This window comes from Gracilinanus agilis, chromosome 3 (assembly GCF_016433145.1).
Source record: "Gracilinanus agilis isolate LMUSP501 chromosome 3, AgileGrace, whole genome shotgun sequence".
Classification (NCBI taxonomy): domain Eukaryota; kingdom Metazoa; phylum Chordata; class Mammalia; order Didelphimorphia; family Didelphidae; genus Gracilinanus; species Gracilinanus agilis.
In genome coordinates, this window is record NC_058132.1 from 212,446,941 (window position 1) to 212,468,206 (window position 21,266).

At 35.9% G+C, this 21,266-nt stretch overlaps 1 protein-coding gene across 1 annotated transcript in view; it reads right to left on the reverse strand.

Moving 5' to 3' along the window:
* LOC123242136 (aldehyde oxidase-like) overlaps positions 1 to 21,266 on the reverse strand; it is a 104,795-nt gene that overhangs the window by 38,119 nt on the left and 45,410 nt on the right. The window contains exons 19-25 of the mRNA XM_044669665.1: positions 18,521 to 18,643; positions 14,895 to 14,991; positions 11,073 to 11,197; positions 9,895 to 10,028; positions 4,560 to 4,647; positions 2,254 to 2,344; positions 957 to 1,144 (exon numbers count right to left, since the gene is read on the reverse strand). Of these exons, the coding sequence (XP_044525600.1) occupies positions 957 to 1,144; positions 2,254 to 2,344; positions 4,560 to 4,647; positions 9,895 to 10,028; positions 11,073 to 11,197; positions 14,895 to 14,991; positions 18,521 to 18,643 (846 nt within the window). The remainder of the gene's footprint in view (positions 1 to 956; positions 1,145 to 2,253; positions 2,345 to 4,559; positions 4,648 to 9,894; positions 10,029 to 11,072; positions 11,198 to 14,894; positions 14,992 to 18,520; positions 18,644 to 21,266) is intronic.

Here is a 21,266-nt window from a genome sequence, read left to right on the forward strand (position 1 = left end):
TTCTCTCTCTCTCTCTCTCTCTCTCTCTCTCTCTCTCTCTCTCTCTCTCTCTCTCTCTCTCTCTCTCTCTCTCTCTCTCTCTCTCTCCACACACACATACACACAAGTTTTAAGGACGAAGTTTTATATCTTCCATGTGAGAGGTCTTCCTATATTATTCTAGCCAACAGCATTTTTCTAACCCTAAGCTTATAGGATATTGAGTTGGAAGGGGCTTCTTCACTTTACAAGTAAGGAAATTAGTCCTAAAGAAGTTAAAAGACTTACACAAGGTCATACAGAGCTGTGTATTAGGACAAGGGGACAAGGAAACTAAACATCAGAAAGCAATAAACATCAAAGGTAGGGTTTCAACCATACAGTTTTACTTGTCTGGTTCTATTAGACACAAACCAAGAACTGATCTAACCCCAAACTCAGGCAGGATTAAACCGACTCTCAGGAACAGACCTGGCAGAAGTAAGTTGTCAGCCAGGGAAAATCAAGAACAGTGAAGAAGTAGATCTAGTTCCTTGTGCCTGAAAGACCACAACTGATAAGATCTCTGTCAATCTGTAATTTCCCCTTTTGGTGTTATTAGATCCTTTCCCTGGCATGCTTACAACTAACCCACTTTAAAGAAAGACTGAATGCTTTTGTCAGGAAGCAGAACAGGGAAAACTTTAAGTCGCTTCCTGCAGGCTAACCCAAATGTTAGAGGATCTGGAGAATGGGGAGCTGGTTCTGACTAGCATCCAGTAGGGATCATTAGCCAGTTAAGTTTGGGTTTATATATAGATGGAAGAAAAGAATGTGGTCAAAAGGGTGCAATAGACTCATGCCTACCGCAAGGACTTTTCTCTTTCTGGGTCTTAGTTTCTTCCTCTATAAAACAAAGTAGTTAAGCTATATATTCTTCAGGATTTTTTTCTTTTCTAATATTTTATGTGTTTTCTGTTATAGAGAAATTTGGTTACCTTCTCTGGGGGCAAACCACTTTGGGCAGCGACTTTTGTTATACACGATTCTGTAATCAGTGCTGCTTGGGGATAGCCAAATCCACGGAAAGCAGTGTTGGAAGGCAGATTCGTTTTGCAAGCAAGACCTCGGCACCGTAGGTTTGGGATCTTGTAGGCATTATCCAACTTTAGGATGCCTAACTCTACTACCTGGAGGAATCAATCAGACAAATCATCAAAGAGTATTTTTTTAAATGCCTACTTAAAATGTGTCCATGTGTTAAGTTGCCTATATTTTGACCACTGTGCTAGGCACTAGAATGCAAGAAATCCCTGATGTTATTAAAAACCCTTGTCTTTCCCACTCCCTCTTTCTATTCTTCCATACTTGTGACAAAAAGTAGTCCCATGATAGGTATCAAAGGTAGATTTTTAAGGAAGAAATGTATGGATCTGAGACATATTCAGAAGCTGTATCATCAATGTCAGAAATCAGGTGGCGAAAAATATTTCAAAAACCTAATTTCACTAGAATGCAATCAATCAGTCAAGAACTATATTTATTGTGCTTTATTATTATAAAAGCATTTACATATGTTACTTCATTTGATGCTTTAAAAAGCCATGTTAAGTGGGTACTGAAAGTATTATTATCCCCATTTTACAGATGAGGAAATAGGTTTAGAGAGAAGTAACCTGCTTTAGATCATGTAACTTGCACAGTGAAGCAAACTTGGGAACCTAATCTAAGTCTTCTGATTCATATTCAGTGGTCTTTCTACTACCTCATGTTGTCTCTCTGCTAACACTTTCCTTAAATAAAGAATATGCATTTCCGTTATTATAGAGGTTGCTGTAAGTCTGTGTAATAGAGAGAAAGTTGGCTTCTACTCCAGAAGATCAGCACTGAAGACTTTCCTCTTATACTTGTTGATTGCATGACCCTAAGAAATCATTTAACTTTTAAGTGCTCCAGACATCTTTCTAAAGCTATAATTTGCAGAGAAAGTGCCAACTGCTTTGGTAAAGAAAGTTATCTCATTTGAGAGTTTCTTATACCAATAAAATCTCAGGTAGACCCTATCCCTGCCATATCACTAAAAGCAATAGTCTCTTTCTTTATATTTATTAAATATTCATATTTATTATATTTTACCTTGTGTTACATCATATATTTGCTATATATATTATATTATAAAATATGTCATAAAATTATAAATTATGAGTTATTGATATTAATAATATATTTATAAATGACATTTATTTTTGTAATTCCATATTTTAAGTAATAGAATATATGCTTTTTCACTAATACTTACAAATACAGATTCATCCAACATGAAGCCACCATTAGCATAATGTACAACATCGAGGGCCATGATTCTACCATCATTCATGAATCCTACCTAAAGAATAGAATCATTTCTTTAGAGACTGAAAAATAGTTCCTTTACATTTTAATTAGCCACATCGAAAGGCAAAACACGTTATCCTTCTCTTGCATGTGCCTAGAGTCTATCTACACTTAATCTTTGAAAGTAGAATGTTCCTTTTTCCCCCCTACTATCACCTGACCTCTAACAATAATTCATGGCAGTGGACAATAGTACATAAAGATATAAGACAAAATGCAAATACTTGTGTATAATGAATCGTGTAGCTATGGATATTACAGATCTAAAAGATTTCCCCTCTATTTGTGCTCCAAGTCCCTCTTGAAAAATTGTTTTCATCTTTGATTCCTTTCCCTCTAGAATATTTTCATTCTCTTACTTTCCTCCAGTTCTTTCTATCCCTAACACATTCTTCCTTTCCCATCTTAAAAACCTGTAGTTAACCCAGATTTTTTCCTTTGTGGCAGATTTCTTCAACAAATGGTCTATCACCAATTCTTTTTGTAGCCACTTACAATCTGGCTATTGCCCAACCTATTCTATTGAAATTGTTTTCTCAAAAGGCCATCAGTATGACCTCGAACCTTATTAATCTAGTGGGTTTTTTCATAGTATTTGTTTTCTCATTTCTTTGTAATACCTGACACTATTGAATCTTTATTAATTCCCTTGGTTTCCAAAATACTACAACATACTGTTTCTCCACTTTGACCATTCCTGTTTCTCTTTCACTTATTGCTCTTCCTTACATGTGAATATCTCTAAAGGCTCATTACTCTCTGATTTTCTGATTCTTCTTCAGAGCACTAACAAATTTTCATAATTTTACCTATCACTTCTGGGCTCATGACTCCAAAATCTAGACAATTCCCAATCTAGACATTCACCTCAACATAACATTCCTATTGCTTTCTGCATATTTCCACTTGGATGGTCCATCACACTAAATATTTCTCAAATCAAACTCACCCTCCTTTCAATATGCTCCTTTTTGGCTAATAACATTATCATGCTCCTATGCTTAAAGTCATATTCTATTTCTTTCCCTCCTCATCTACTATATCCAATCCATCACCAGGTCTTATTGATTCTTCCTTCATGATATCTTTTAAAAATTTGTTGGTTTGTTTGTTACATTAAAATTCCCATTATATCTCTTGGGTTCTTCTCTATTTCCAGTACCAACATCACTGCACAGATCCCTCCCACATGCCTGAATTACTGCAATAACTTTATAATGGTCTCCCTCACTATAGATTCTCTCATTTCATCCCAGATTCATCCCATAATATGTTCCTGTGCTATTATATTACTTAAGGAGTATTTTCATTACACTAAGCTCCTGCTCAAGAAGCCACAATTTCTCTCAATTTTCTAAGCACAAATGGTTCTAAACTTGGGTGAACTTTCTTTTTTAAAATATATTTTTATAAATTTATCTCTGTTTTATACAGTTAAAAATATTATCCTGAGAAAAAGCGTCCATTGATTTTACCAGACCACAAAAAGGGTCAATGATACAAAAATGGTTAGGACCCCTGGCCTGGTTCAAACTTCTTGTGTTATATATCCAAAACTTTATACAATCTGGATTCACTTTACCAATGTTCCGCTTTACTTCTCACAACTACTCACCAAACACCCAGTATTCTAGTCAAGCTAGTTTCATCATTTCCTCCAATATTCATCCCATAATTGTGTGAAATCATTTATTTAGGAGATTTGCCAGGACATGGGAGTCACAGAGTCTCACAGCTGGATGCCTAGGTTCCCTGTCAATATGGATATCCTTTGTCAGCCTGGCAGAGCCAGTGCAAGGTGGCCATGGAGGGAGGACCATGTTTAGTTTAAAAGCAAGCTCTGGAAGGAGAGTGGTCTTTTTTTTTTTTTTTTTTTTTTTTTTTTTTTTTTTTTTTTTGCTTCCCACCTTGAAGGAATGGTCTCTGCAGCTTCTCCCTCTGCTCTTATCTTTTCTGGCCATCTCTGGCAACTGGAGCCTGAGTCATCTAGGAGAATCAGATCTATCCCTACCTAAAGGGAGAAAAGTTTGAGATCTATTTCTCTACCTCTATCTATTTATCTTTCTTTACTAATAAACACTTACAAATCTGGCAATAAGGCTCAAGATTAATTTTTATTTATAACAATGCTTATTCCTGCCCCTGGACCTTTGCTTGCACATACTCATAACCTTCATGTCATTTTGACTTTTTTTTCATCTACTTACTTTGTACTTTCCAAGGTAAGGATGACGACCTCCAGTTATTAATATATCTTCTCCACGTTCCAAAATGCAACGAACTGGACGACCAATTCTAAAACCAGAAAAAGGTCAACTTATACCAAGTAAAGATAACACATCAGGGGAAAAAAGTAATATTAGTATTTTGGATTTATTCAATTCATTTCCTTTCACTTCATTCCCCATGTCCCACCCCACCCTAATCCATTGTTGCTCTAATTTGTACAAGGACCCTTTAATATCCTTGATTAGGCTTATTGCTTTGGTATTGTTTGACTATAGGAGAGTTACTACTGTACTAGCCTATGCTTAGAAGGTTTCCTATCTCCTTAGGGATTTCTATATCTACTCTTCCATATAGAGAATGATCTTAAGATATTTTTCATGGATTTTATCATATGTACCTTTTGTATTATGCCTACCATAATGCTAGATTCAAAGTAGGCATTCAGGAAATATTTGTAACAGTTAATTAAATCTATGATTTCAAAACTTTCTGAGTGAAGCTAAAAATTCAAAGTATTTATTTTATACTAACACATCTGGGAATACTATAAGGGAAGGCTTCCAACTGAGAAACTGGAACCAAGGGATCATGCTCCAGGCTGCCTATTGTAGGATTAGGGAAACTGTAAGATGACAGGGGTCTGTGACAACCAAGTCTCCCTAATCTCAGGTCTTTGGTAGAGACACACCCACACAGGCAGGCTTGACTGAAAGGGAAGGGCAGGAGCTTGTGACAGTGCTCCTTCATATCTCCCATTCCACTAAGCAGTTGAAAGTCAATTGACAGTTTGGTAATGGTAGACAATCTGGCTTGATAACTTCTGGGCCAAAATGGTAAGTGGGGAAAGGCTAAACTCCTTATGATGATATCTTTCTCTGAATTATTTCCCCACAGGATAGAATTGGTGAAGCTTGATGTCTTAAAAGCTCACTGGCTCAGAGATTAGAATTAACTTCAGGGACAACAGTAAGAGGAATTTGGCTTATGGAGGTTGTAAGTATATCCCCAAAACATCTATATCCAAACCCTGTTCCTAATTGATTAGGGTCTAATGATATCTAGGAATGGGAAGGGGAAATGATTCAGGATTGATAGGTAAGGAAAAAACTACCTAAACAGTTATGTCAAAAGCAGCCCCTCCCTCCAAAGGGGGAAATGTATCTTCAATGGCTGATCTGCTCTCTAACCCTATAAATATTCTTCTTCTAAACCTAGCTAGCTAAACAAAGGTAAACAGTGATATTGTTGAAAGGTCTAACCAAAGTAAAACAGGTCTGGCTGTCAGAGACTGGATGGCTCAGCTCAGAGTCACACAGCTTGCAGAGACAGCCCCCAGATCAGGATCAAGACCCAAGACCCAAGACGCAAGACCTCAGACCTTGCAAGCCAGGTGTCCTGCCTTTTTATCCCAGGACTCCAACTGCCTCTAACTGCCCCCTCTCTTAAAGTTCTGGGGGGCACCATGGAATTCTGTGCTGCAGCTTGAACCCCTCACAACAATATGGATCCCACAGATTTAAAATCTAGAGCCATCAGATAGAGTGAAAAGAACATTTGACTTCAAGTTAAATGACAGGAATTTGATATCCAGACAGGAGTCTGGATAATTTTGAAAAAGTCACTTGATGTCTCTGAGTCTCTCTGTTTCCTCAGTTATAAAATGACTAGGCAAATTGCATTAATTTATTAATGCCCTTACAACTTTAAAATTCTGTGTTTCAAGTCATAAAAAAATTCCAACAAGAAAAAAGGGATCAGATAAAAGTCAGTTCTATCAAACATTCAATGTACAACCCATTTAAAAGAAGTATTGGATGTATAAAACTCTTGGAAATAAAATCTAGCCACCAAGATACACATAAGCAATATATAAATACAACTTCAAAACAATTTTTACAAATATTTTTAAAGACCTAAATAATTAGAAAAATATTGATGGGTATGTAAAGCAAATACAATAAAAACAACAATACTACCAAAATTAATTTACTTAACCTGTACCATACCGATAAAACTACCAAAGGACTACTTTAATGAATTAGAAAAAAATAGTAATGAAATTTATCTGGAGGAACAAAAGGTCAAGAATTTAAAGGGAAATGATCATTTTTTTAAGTGGAAGAAAAGGATGCCTAACAGTACCTGATCTCAAACTATAACGAAAGCAGTGATCATCAAAATGGTTTGATACTAACTAAAAATTGGTTGATCAGTGTAACAGATTAGGTACACAACTTATTGGAGCAAATGAACTTAGTAATATAGTGGTCAGTGAACCAATTAGATTCCAAATAAGGAATAAAGACTCATTATTTTATTAAAAAAAAACTATTGGGAAAACTGCATTGCAGTCTGGTAAAAACTGGATTTTGATCAACACCCTTCCACCATATACTAAGATAAGTTCCCAATGGATACATGACCTAGATATCAAAGGTATAATGGGGAAAACCAGGGAAGGTGTCTTGTGGGCTCATTGAGGTGGATAGAAGACAGGAAGGGAGAATGGGTGAGACTTTACAAGTCAGGGAACCAGGTTTAACTACAAGGGAAAGACCACTGACTGAAATGGCAGTTAAGCCTGACCAACTGTCACTCAGCCCCACCCAGCCTGGAATAAATTCAGATTAATACATATACACAATGAGGACCTAAAATTACTAAAAACACACAGGGAATCAGTTTAATTATAATAAGAGGGGATTGGAAAGGGGGTTAGTTAACTATGGCTAACAACCCAGGACTGGAGTCAAAAAGGGTAAGATCCCTAGCCAACCTGGCTTCTGCCAGGCTTTGACAGCTTGGCTCAGGACCTGGGGAAGAGGTCTTGAACTTGGGATCTCACAACTATTCCAGGGATGTTACAGGATGCCAGGAACCAACTCCTCCAGAACTGATGACCCAAAGTAGCCAGGTAGGGAGAGGAAGTCTGCAAGCTGTCCACCAGATCACAGGTCATTTCCCTGCTCAGTGCTATCTTGCAGGATTGATGTCCTCTGCTTTCAACCTTCACTCTCCAAGATCCCAGGTAATCAGGGTACAGCTCCCCTAGCTCTGAGGTCTCCCAAGGTAAGTTACAGCTTGTCCCAACCACCATAGAGTCCTTCTCAGAGAGAGAGCAAGCCACTTTCTGCTTCCCCATTCCATGTGGAATTCTCCAGCCCTTCCTGCTAAGTCTCCTACATAACAACTAAATAATATTCCTCACAACAAAGGTCACAACATAAACAGATTGGAGCAACAAGGAAGAAGGTACCAGTCAAGTCTATGGACAAGTGAATAGTTCCTGATCTAGCAAGGGGTAAAAAAGGACCAAAGAAGATAAAATAAACAATTTTAGTTTCATAAAATTAAAAAAAAACTTATACCAACAAATTTAATGCAGCTAAGATTAGAACAGCAATAGTTAACGGGGGGGGGGGGAAATCATTGCAACAAAATTCTCCCACAAAAGGTCTCAATCCCAAGATACATGAGGAATAGATTCAAATTTACAAGAGTAAGAACCAATCATTTGATAAAGGGTCAAAGGATGCAAGCAGAAAATTCTCAAGAGAAAAAAATACAAGCTTTTTCTAGTTCCATGAAAAATTTTTCCAAATCATTAATAATTAAGAGAAATGAAAAGCACCTCAGAGGTTCCACTTTACACATAAAACACTGGAAAAGTCAACACAAATAAATGAAAAATGTCTTTCTTACACTTTATTCCTCTGAACATTTTACAACCAGTGACACGAGCCACCATGCTGTTTCTCATATAAGATATTCTTTCTCCCTACTGTGTGCCCTTTTCACTGGCTAGCCCCAATATCTGGAATTCTTTCTCTCCTCATTGCTCTCTTAGTTTTCCTAGTATCCTTCAATTCTCAGCTAAAATCTTACCTTCTGAAAGAAGTTTTTCTCGGGTCCCCTAATTATTAGTGTCTTTTCTCTGAAATTATTTCCAATTATAAATTTCCAGGGTGTGTAGTTATTTGAATATTGTCTTCCTCAGTGGAAAAGTAACCTCCTTGAAAGCAGGGACTATTTTTGCCTTTCTATATCTCCAATACTTTGCATAGAGCCCAGCACTGTGTAAACCTTTAATAATTGCTTCTTGACTTTTTTACACATTGATAAGGCTATAGAATAACAGGCACATAAATGTGCTGTTGGAATTGTGAATTAGTATAGCCATTCTGGAAAGAAATTTGGAACTATGCCCAAAAATTTATTAAATCACGAATATTCCTTTGATTCATAAATAGCATCACTAGGCCTGCCCCTCCAAGAGATCAAAGAAAAAGGAAAGAATTCACATATGCCGAAAAGTTTATAGAAGAAGCTAGCTTGGCACAATGGGACAGAGCTCTGTACCTGAAGTTGGAAAGACCTTTGTCCAAATATAGTCTCAAATACATATTAGCTGTGTAACCTGACACAAGTCATTTTAAGACTACTGTCTGCCCCTGTTTCCTCACCTATAAAGTAAGGCTTGGGCTATTGTGAGGATAAATGAGGAGGAATTTGTAATGAACTTTGCAAACCTTAAAATGCTATATAAATTTTAATTATTGTTAATATTGCTATTATTATAGAAACAAGAAATTAGAAACTAAGGGATAACCATCAAATGAAGAATGATTAAACAAAATTATGGAATATGAATGTAATGGGATACTACTGGGTTGTAAGAAATGAAGAAAGAAATGATGTCAAAGAAACATGGGAGAACTTATAGAAACAGATGCAAAATGAAATGAGTAATACCAGAATTTGTACTATAAAATCACCATTACAGAAATGAGCAATTTTGAAAGACTTAAGAACTTTGATCAATATAATAATTAACCATGATTCCAAAGGCTGATGATGAAGAAAGCCATCCACTTCCTGACAAAAAGGTGACTAAAATTCATAATGAGGTGAACATTTGTGGACATGGCTAATAAAAGACTTAATTGGGAGTTCACTATGTTTTCTGATTTTTGTACTTGCTTTTTACAACTATGTTGGTTTCTACAATTTATAAGTATATGCAGTTTAGCTTTAAGATGGAAAAATTAATAAATTTGTGGCTTATTTGAATATTTTTTCTCATTACAGGTTTTTTTTCAATTTATGAAGCATTTTGCTTTCCAACAATCAAGATATAGAGGTAGTGAACAAAGTATATACATTTTGCAGATGAGGAAACTAATGCTCAAAGGGGTAAAGTGGCTTACTCAGGACCATAGCTAAAAGATGCTGAATTAGTCTGATTCCAAAAGCACTTCTTACTATACTATGCTGACTCTTGCTCTGGCTAAATGTAACATGATTTCTACTTACTTGTTTGCTGCAAATGCTGTAATAGCTGCCAAGATACTAGTTTTTATTGATTTTCCACCAAATGCTCCACCAACTCGTTTGACATGGCACATGATCTTGTTAGATGAAACCCTTAATATGGAAGCTACTATGTCCTGTAAATAATAATATATGGATTAATCTGAAACCTTTAAAATAAAAATTTAGTTCCTTTGACTAAGAACAATTATGTTTGTGAGGAAAGGAGGAGGGTGCAGAATACTAGGGGCTAGCTAATTATTACTTTAACAAAAAATGCTTTTGGGACTAGGGTAGTTAAGTATTGGAATACTGAAGATTAGAAAAAGTAATTTTTACCAATTAAAATCCACTTTTCACTCAAGGCTATGCAAAAACCAAGTCGGAAGCAATCCATGTTACCCTGTAAAATTTGGTATTTTCACTAAATTATAAAATATCTGATTGAATAAAAATGTTTGAGGAATTCTTTTTAATTTCCCTTGGGCCCAGAAGTCTTGTCCCCATCAAGGGAAGTATGAATTCTCTTAAACATATTTGTATACCAAGAAGCAAAATTGTCTTGGAATTACAGAAAACCCAAAAAGAGATAGAACACTTCAGCAAGTTCTAGTATCATCTCACATATCACAAAAGTTGAGAGACATATCCAAGAGATGGAGATAAAGATATTTTGAAAGCCTTGGAACTCATTTGATTTGAACTTCATTGAAAGCCAATGGGCTATAATGAAAGAAGTCAACAGTGTACTTAATATTCAGTGTGATTAAAGTGTGATTTCATAATGAATTTTAAAATGTATCAAAATCATGTGTGCTCAAATCACATTTATAATTGATTGCAGAAAAAGGAAGACAAAAGATTTTTTCAAGATATAAAAAGTTCTATGGTTTATTACATATTAATAGATTTTATCTTCTAATTTTGTCCCTTTTAATGCACATATCACTGTAACCATCTCCATTCTCTGATTCTAGATTGCCACCAAAAAAAAGCAATACTATAGAGTGTGGCATTTCAAAAACCAAGACAATATTCATTTCAGTGTGACACAATAGAATGTGAAATTCAGGGTATTTTAAATAGACAATGGGACTTGAGGATTGTTGTTACTTTCTTTTGTTTTTAGTTAGAGAATTTTTAAACTTAACTGTGTCCCTTGGACAAGGGCTCTGCATTACCTGTACTAATCTGGGATTTTGTGTTGACACATAGATATCCATGTCTTTGTCCTCTCCACGTGGAACAACAAGCATGCTTTGAGTTTCCATGTAAAAATGTTCTTGACCTCCAATGTGGATCTCACCTATAACAAGGGGGAAAACCAACAACTCAAATGTTTAAACAAACAAGTTTTTGAGATGTCAGGTGAGGCAAAACCTCCTCTACTGGCTACCCAACATTAACCTCATTTTTCATAAGCATTAGGTCAACAGACAGCGACATCAGCCTTAAATGATCTTCATTGTCCCTTCCAAGTCCTAGATTCTCAGATCCTACACAGCTTTAAGGCCCAGGAGCATTATTATTATTCACATTTGTGGGACTGAGTCTCTGATTCCCCTGGAAGCTCCTCATTGTTGATGGGAAAGCAGGTGATAAGGAAGCTAATACTAGTTGGTTTACTGTCATATTTCTGAATGGTTCAGCATGGACACTAAGGTTGGTTAAAGTCAGAAACTCTTCAGCCCTTTAAAAGAAAGAGTGTAGTACAACAGAGCATAGAGTATTAGAATCTGAGGACCTGGGTTCAAAAACCAGCTTTTCCATTTGACACATGCATCCTTGGGAAAGTCACTGTACTTAGTTTGTCCTCAATTTCCTCAACTTTAAAATGAATGCTTTGGCCAAAATGATTGCTAAGGTTTCTTCTAGTTTTAAATCTGTACTGAATAAATAGTCTTCATGAGAGCCATAGGGGGAAAAAAATTAAAACCAGTACATTGTCTGATAACCAACTTTCTGGTGATATCTCTCAGCACTTAGCTAAAGCTGTCCTAGGATGACAGGCACCTTCCAACTTAAAGGCTTTAACTTAGTAAAAATAACTATAATTTGTATTCTAAGAACATTGCCCTTTGTAATGTGGCTAATATGGAAATATGTTTTGCTTGACTGCACATGTACATTATTGTTGTTGTGTAGTTGTTTCAGTCGTGTCCAACTCTACGTGACTCCATTTAGGGTTTTCTTGACAAAGATATTGGAGTGTTTTGTCATTTCCTTTTCCAGCTGATTTTAAAAATTAGGAAACTGAGGCAGACAGGGTTAAGTGACTTTCTCAGAGTCACACAGGCCAACCTTGGATGTAAAGCAACTCTTCAGTTATGCTATGTGGATGTCATTTAGGATATAAGTTGCAATTCCACCTAGTTAGGTTTATCTAAAGAAGTACAAAAATCTATGTAATCCTAAAAATGCCCAGGACTCTTGCTTGAGGTGAGGGCAATAGAATGCCCTCATAAATCACTCAATCAACCAATAATTTTAAGAGCTTAGTTTGGTGCTGTGCAAAGCTCTAAAGATACAAAGAAAAGTTAAAACAATTCAAGACATGTAGATACTTACATGTAAATGGAGAAGCCAAAATACTTATATACGGAGAGACAGACAGATAAAGATATAGACACACACATACTTTCTACTTCATCTACTCTGTACTTCTCTGTTCCTTTGTGTAGTGTATATATAATATACCTGTTTTATATATGTATATGTTATTTATGTACCTGTATATATAATGTACCTATTTTATGTATATATGTACTTTTATATGTATTTGTATGTGTATATACATAACGTACCTGTTTATATGTTGTGTATATAATATATCTATTTGTATGTGTGTATATGTATATATGATGTGCTTGCTTATATGTGTATATTTAATATAACTATATGTATGTATATATTATATATAATGTTATCTATTTTATATATGTATATACAATACACCTATTTCTAAGTGTATCTATATATATCATACCTGTTTTTTCTGGTATTTTAAATACATTATATTTATTATTATATATCCCTTTATATGCATGTATGTATGAGGTACTTATTTATACATGTGTGTATCTTTAATGTACCTGTTTTGTTTATATGTATATATATGTGTGTGTGTGTATATACACATATATATAATGTGTCTGTTTAAATGTATGTATATGTCTATATGATGCACCTGTTTTATAAATTTATATGACATACCTCTTTACATATGTGTACATGTGAGTTTTGAAGTGTTATGGCTAAGGAAACTACATTCCCCAGCATGCTCCAGGGGTCCCTCCCTCTTACTTCCTGGTGTGGGATAGGTCCTGAACGGACCAATCTTCTGCTAGGGGGAGACCACCCCTTACTTCCAGGCGTGGGATTGGTCAATATAAGGACCAATCCTGTGCCTAGGAGGGAACTTTGAATCGGAGGAGATTCAGAGTAATGGAGGGAATTAGTTAATTTCAGCCTGGGGAATATTACAGTTGTTTTCTCTTTAATAAAGTTTTTAAAAAAGGATCAAAGGGGTAGAGTTTTGTTTGTTTGTTTTTTTTTTTTTTAGCAATCCTCATTTATATATATATATTTTTTTCTACTTCATTTTTTCTCTACTTCTATATACTTGGTATGCACATAGTACCTGGTTATTTAGATATAGATATAGATAGATAGATAGATAGATAGATAGATAGATAGATAGATAGATATATGTATAGATAATGTGAATGCACACATATGTATACATACATGTAAGTGTGTATCTGTGGGTACATATATACAGGTACACATGAGAGAAGTACAAAGTAGATGAAAAGACCCCTTCAAGGGAAATCCAGTGGGGGACCAGGAAAGGACTCCTGCCAGAAGAGGCATTTGGACTGAGTCTTAAAGAAAGCCAGGGGTGCTACAAGATCCAAGTTAAGAATTAGAGCCCTCTTATGGAGGAATGGAGGACAGCCAGTGCCAAGACTCAGATGTGGGAAATGGAGCACTTCGTGTGATGAATAGCCAGTATGGCTTATGAAAATAATGAATAAGGAACCAATACACTAGAGGGGTTTTATAAACCAAGTAAGCTGCCATTCTGGATCCCCTTCTGAAGTAGAAGACGTCATGGCAATAAATTCTGCTTTTATGACATGGCAATAAACTCTGCTTTGAAAGAAAAGGCAGAGAAGATCTCTTTTACAAGTTAGATTAGTCAGCAAATAGTCTGGGTAAATCAAAGACTTGGAAAAATGGAATGGCAGAAGGTATTGAAAGCAAAACTCAGATTTCCTAAATTGCTATTGACTCCCTTAAAAATTCCATCCTTCTCAAAATAGAGTTGGCAGGTGAAAATACGGAAAAGTGGTTAGAGAATCATAGACTCTTAAAGGTAGAAGAAATCTTACCAGATGGGATGGACAAGGATATTGATTGCTTCAGGTAGACTGATACGTGTAGGGCAGTATATTCAAGCTACCAAAACTGATTTCCAGCAAGCAACTGGGAAAGTTCTATATATGAGGGGTACCTGCCTAATAATTCGTTATTAGAAGTACTTCAGGAACTCTCTGTCTAACTTGGAAAATCATATTTACATAGCACTGAAAGATACAAAAAGAGCATTCCTCACAACAACCTTGTGAGCTCAACACTACAAATATTATTCTTCTCATTTTACAAGGTAGGAAACAGACTTTGAAAAGTAACTTGCCCAAAATTACAAGTTCATAGATTTTTAAGCTGGAAAGTTCCTCTAAAGTCATTTAGTCTAACCCTCTTCATTTTACAAATAGGCTTATATCATTTAAGTAACTTGCTCAATGTGGCATAGTAAAGTGGTAGAATCTGGATTTGAACCCAAGACCTCTGACTCCTTATCCTTTGACTTTTAGCACTCACTATATCATGCTGTCTCCACACAGCAAGTTACAGAGCTGTGAAGGTAAGGTCATCTATGTGCCTTCTTTCTCTTATCCAATACTGCTTCCCCAAGTTTAATAAACAAAATGCTTTACCTTCAAGGATTTGGTCAACAGTTTTAAATGCTTCATCAACATCTCCATATTCTATTTTTCTTTCTGGCTCATAGAAAGAGTTATGCTGTATAGCATCCTAAGGATAAAATAGGAAAAAAAGTTATTATAACAATTTTTTCTCAAATGTGAAAGCAGAGTGGGAGAGAAAATAACATTTTCTTAATTGAAAAAACATTTTAAGGGGAAAAAAGAAAAGCAAGATAGACCAATAGGAACATGACACTACACAAGACCCAGCCTAGTTGTTTTTACTGTTTGAGTCTTAGCAGCCTTCTAATCCTGTGTGTTGTCTGAACTTTCCCTAAAGTTCAAATTTTTCCTACTGCAGAAACAGTGAAACTTCAGGGACACTCCCTGAAGAGACTATACAAATGATGCAATTTGAGATCTCCTAAAAAAGGGTGGAGGAAAAAAGGACTGAGTACACTTGAAAAAGGTCAGGTTCACAGATATAATTTTCCAAGAATAGATTTGCTCTCCCAATTTTAAACACTGAAGCTTTATTGTTAAGACAGAAGGAAAACAGTTTATAATCATAACAATGATTAAGTCTAAATGATGAACTTTGGTAAAAATAAATTAATAAATTTAAAAAAGATATATTACATGTGGACAGTTAGATAGCTCCATGGATAGATAGTGAGGTCTAGAGATGGGAGGTCCCTGAGTTCAAATATGGCGGCATGCACTTCCTAGCTGTGTGACCCTGAGTAAGTCATTTAACCACAACTGCCTAGCCCTTACCACATTTCTGCCTTAGAACCAATATTTAGTATTGATTGTAAGACAGAAGGTAAGAGGTTTTTTTTAATTATTATGTGGTGTTTTCTAAAAAGATAAAATTTATTAACTCACTAATCAACTTTATATAAACCAAAGGAAACTGGGAAAAAGGTAAACTTAACTAAAAAAAATTTTCTTTCTGATTCTGAGCCAATTCTGAATGCAGAAATCATAACAAAGTTTGAGTTCCTCTTCCACAACTACACTCTTCCATAGATGCTGTGCACATCATTATTACTATATCATACAAGCTATAGCAGGTGGATGATATCTCTAGTCTCTTGACAAGTGTTAAATGGAGTCATACTGTATAAACTATAAGTTCTGAAATTGATTCTCATGTTCAACTTTGATGTTATTTAATGGTCAATGGTTTTAATTTTATCCCACCAAATTCAACAATGATATGTTTCAAAGTTTATTTAATTACCTCATTTATTTTCTAACTAAGCTAGGGACAGTATTTCCTGAGTCAAAAACAGAAACATAAGCTAACACACAGAGAGCTAAGTGGAAGGGTCTTTAGAGTCCTTCTGGTCCAATCTCCTCATTTTACAGATGAGAAAATTGAGGCCCAGCAAAAAGCAACTTGCCCTAGACCCCACAGGTAGTAAGGAGCAATTAAAGGATTAGAACTCAAGTCCAAAGACTCCAAGTTCAGAACATTTTTCACCTCATGAGGCTGCCTCCCAAAGTTAATTTGTAAATAATTCTATTGAGCATTTTTTTTCAAGATCATGTGTTCCCTGGTTTCTAGGGCAAATGGAGGCTGTATACTTTCCAAGTACTTCATGGTCAGGGAAATCAGACTTTGATCTAGTTTGGGGCGCTATTCCACTCTTACAAACGCCCTTTTAATCCATCCATTTGTGTTTGAGTCAGTCTTAGAGAGATTTAATTGCTAACAACACCACTCCAGAGGTGGGGTAAAAATTCTACTCCACACCCTTGAAGGGAACATTTATAAAGTTTGGATTTTTATTTGGGGTAGATTTTTTTGCCAGGTGATTAGAGCAATTCTGGATTGCTTATTAATATTTTTCCTTGATAATAGAGATGGGAATATTTTGTTACTAGAATGAGGAGGAAGAGAATAAGGAAAAGGAAAGCTCATATTTAAATAGAACTTTTAAGATTTGTAAAATAGTTTAGGGGTGCTATGGATAACGTGCTATATCTAGAATCAGGAAGACTTGAGTTCATATCCAGCCATAGACATTTACTAATTCTGTGATTCTAAAAAAGATATTTGACATTTTTTAGCCTTAGTTTCTTCATCTTTAAAATGGAGATAATAATAGCTCCTATCTTACAAATGTTGTTGTGAGGATCAAATGAGATATAAAGTGTAAAGTGTTTTCTAAACCTCAAAATATTATATAAATGATGACCATTAAAAAAACTTGCCCTAGACCCTACAGATAGTAAGAAGCAATTAAAGGACTGGAACTCAGAATTTTTTGTTTTTCTTTTTTTCATCATTTAATCCCCAGTGACCCTCATTAGAACTTTATTAGGTACTAAAGAATTACCTAAAGCTTCCAAACTCAAATATTCTTTTGTTTCTTTAGGAAAGGAGATAGAGCATATACAATGACATTCTAAACAAATCTACTGTCTAAGTAATTATTTTAATTCTTCTAAAAAACATGTTTTGATCCTAAGGACTCAAAATCCCAAAATAATCACTTGAATATCTTCCTGACAAAAAGCATCAATTTTAGATTTTTCAAAGTGATTAGTTTTTTTGTTGTTGTTTTAAGAAACTTCTCAAACAAATTCAAGGATTCTTGGCAGAAAGCAGCAGGATGCACAGTTGTTTTGAACCAAATTTTCTTGGAGATTCCTCTTAGCCAGTTTCCCACCACAGAGCTGATTTTTTTCTCATGACAAGTAACTCTGTTTTTAAAATAAACTTGTTCCTTAGGTAACCTCAAAATACTCAAAGTGCCGTTTTAAAAAAAATTTATGAGGGCAGCTGGATGGCTCAGTAAATTGAGAGCAAGCCTAGAGACAGGACTTCCTGGGTTCAAATCTGACCTCAGACACTTCCTAGCTGTGTGACCCTGGGCAAGTCACTTAATCTTCACTGCCTAGTCTTTCAGCTCTTTTGCTTTGGAAGCAATGTATAGTTTTGTTTCTAAGATGGAAGGTAAGGTTGTTTTTTTTTAATTTTATAAATCAATTAAAAACAATAAAATGCATAATAAGAACATATAAATTTTCAGAGAGAAAAATCTAATAAACTTTGGAAAGTTCCAAAATAACTTCAGAATCAAAAAATCCATTTTGAAATGTCAGCAGCTAATTACAATGTCTATAGGCACATGAGGATTATCAAATGAGTATTAATCTTTTTTTTTTAAACCCTTGTACTTTCAGTGTATTGTCTCATAGGTGGAAGAGTGGTAAGGGTGGGCAATGGGGGTCAGGTGACCTGCCCAGGGTCACACAGCTGGGAAGTGGCTGAGGCCAGGTTTGAACCTAGGACCTCCTGTCTCTAGGCCTGACTCTCACTCCACTGAGCTACCCAGCTGCCCCCGAGTATTAATCTTATAAATTTACAAGATGACGATTTAATCTCATTAAACCTTTTTCCTATATGGGAAGATATACATTGAGGAATAGAAAAATGGGAACTGAAACTGGACTTCACAGGAGAGAATTCCTTTACTTTTCTTTCAGAGTTTGGTGGAAGCATACTGGAGATAAAGGGAGATGAGGACACAGCTGTGTCCAGTGATACAAATCCTGGCAAGATCAATGGCTGCCTGGTCTCCTAATTTCTTAGAAGAGAACTACTGAAGAATCTTGATAATCACCTCAATAGTCAGGATCAAGGGTTTCAAATCATTATACTCAATCTTCACCAGACGAGCTGCTTTCTTTGCCTGAACATCTGAATCAGCAACTACAGCACACACAGGCTGGCCCATACTAAAGACCTAAAAAAAACACATAAAAATTATAGGCTTTTGGGGGGAAGGAGGGAGCATGTTTTATTCTTCTCTTACATCACATTCACCTTCTGCTACACCGTTAGGTACACACATCAACACTACAGGTTCTAATGTATTCCCACACTAAATATTGGTGTCTAGTACATATTTCCAAACTTCAGAAGATCTCCAAGTTCCTGGTAATGAGTATTTTTATACCATTGCTGAATGCAAACTTTTCATGCATTAGCAGGTTGTGTGTTGCTGTGTACAAATAAATTCATCCCTTGGTGGTCATCCTTCTGGGGATGAGGCTCTCTGACAACAGTCTGTTACCAGGGCAACACTTGAAGATTTTCTGGCTTGGAAGGATCTAACAAGGAAGTTAGGTGGATATAATACTGGGCTTGGTTCAAATCCAGCCTCAGATATGTCCTAGCTATGTGATCTTTGGCAAGATCCTAGGAAAAAGAAAAACCTGTTTGCCTCAGTTTCCTCATCTATAAAATGAGCTGGAGAAGGAAATGGAAACCACTCCAGTATCTTTGACAAGAAGACCCCAGAGTCTCAAAGGGTCAGATATAACTGAAAACAATTATTAACAAAAGGATCTGCTATAGCTCAAGGTCACTAAAGGGACCTTTAAGAAATCAGGTTAACAACTGGGAGAACATTTTTATAACAAAACTCTCTGACAAAGGTTTAACCAATTTAATAAGGAACTAAGTCAAATCTACAATAAAACAAGCCATTCCTCAATTGACAAATGGTCAAGGGACATGAAAAAGCAGTTTTCACAGGATGAAATCAAAACTATCAATTAGCACATGAAAAAAGTGTTCTAAATTCCTCCTCATTAAAGAAATTCAAATTAAAACAACTCTGAGGTACCACCTCACACTGAGCAGATTGACCAATATGACTGAAAAGGAAAGTGCTAAACATTGGGGGTGATGTGGCAAAATTGGGACACTAATATACTGCTGGTGGAGTTGCGAATCATTCTGGAGGGCAATTTGGAACTATGCACAAAGGGCTTTAAAGGAATGTTTACCCTTTGATCCAGTCATGCTACTTTTGGGTTTGTACCCCAAAGAGATAATAAGGAAAAAGACATACAAAAATATTTATAGCTGCGCTCTTTGTGGTAGCAAAAAACTAGAAAATGAGGGGGCACCCTTCAATTGGGGAATGGCTAAACAAATTGTGGTATATGTTGGTGATGGAATACTATTGTGCTATAAGAAATAATGAACTGGAAGAATTCCATGTGAACTGGAATGACCTCCAGGAATTGATGCAGAGCAAAAGGAGCAGAGCCAGAAGAACATTGTACACAGAGACTGTTGCATTATGGCACAATTCAATGTAATGGACTTCTCTACCAGCAGCAATGCAATGATCCAGGACAATTCTGAGGAACTTATGAGAAAGAATGCTATCCACATCCAGAGAAAGAACTGTGGAACCAGAAATGCATCTGTGACCACGTAGTGCAATAGCGATATGATTAGGGTTTTGGCATTAAAAGATCACTCTACTGCAAATATGAATAACATGGAAATAGGTTTTGAACAATGATACATGTATAACCCAGTGGAACTGCTTGTCAGCTATGAGAGGGGGAGGAGAAAGTAGTGGTGAGGGGATCATGAATCATGTAACCATGGAAAAATATTCTAAATAAAAATTTAAAAAAAAGAACTAAGGTTAATAATCTCTATGCTATAACAGAGCATCAGAGTAGGGCCTGAGTGAGGGGATGTTCATATAGCAGGTATTTGAGTATGTGTTGAATAAAAGGAAATGAATGAATGAAATAACATTCCCATCATTATCGAATCTTCTGGAAACCAAACACATTTAAAAGAAAAGTGATGCTGGTCCAAAAATGAATCAAGGAAATTTCAAAACTCTTTAGAACTAAAATTTTCTTTCAGCAAACAAAATTCCAAGGAACTTGTGAAGAAAAAGGCTATCTACCACCGTAGACGGAGCATTTGGAGTCCAAATGTAGATTGAAGCATACTTCACTTGCTTTCCTTCATGAATTTTTATCTAGGGAAAGCAATATGTGCCTTGTTTCATAAACATGACGAACATGGAAATATGTATTATATGATAATATATGTACAACCTATAACATATGGCCTGCCTTCTTGTGGAGGGGGAAAGAGGGGGAAAAAAGAATGAGACATAGATTTCTGACATAATGTGAGAATTCGTTTCTCTTGGATAAGCATAGTTATTATAATTTATTACATATTTATAATAAATCAGGCACATTATATTATTGTTATGCTACATATTATATATAAAAATAAATGGCAACAACTCCTGAAAAAAAAACTCTTTAGAACTGGAGCAAGGTAACACTGGCCAAGGGGAATGAATACCTGTGGCACTGCTTCTTGAGAGCAGATCAGGGCTGAGGTCTGAATGAAAGGGAAGTCTCTGGGGAAAGGTGCTACCTGACTTGTGGCTAAATCTGCTGTCTCTGTTTCTGGGTAGAGAGCTATATTGAAAGAAATAATGAATTACTCCCTGCCATGGAAGCCCAACATACTTGAGGTCCCCATCTCCTGGATTATCACTATAGCCTGCAAACTGGTCCCCCAATTCCCAGGCT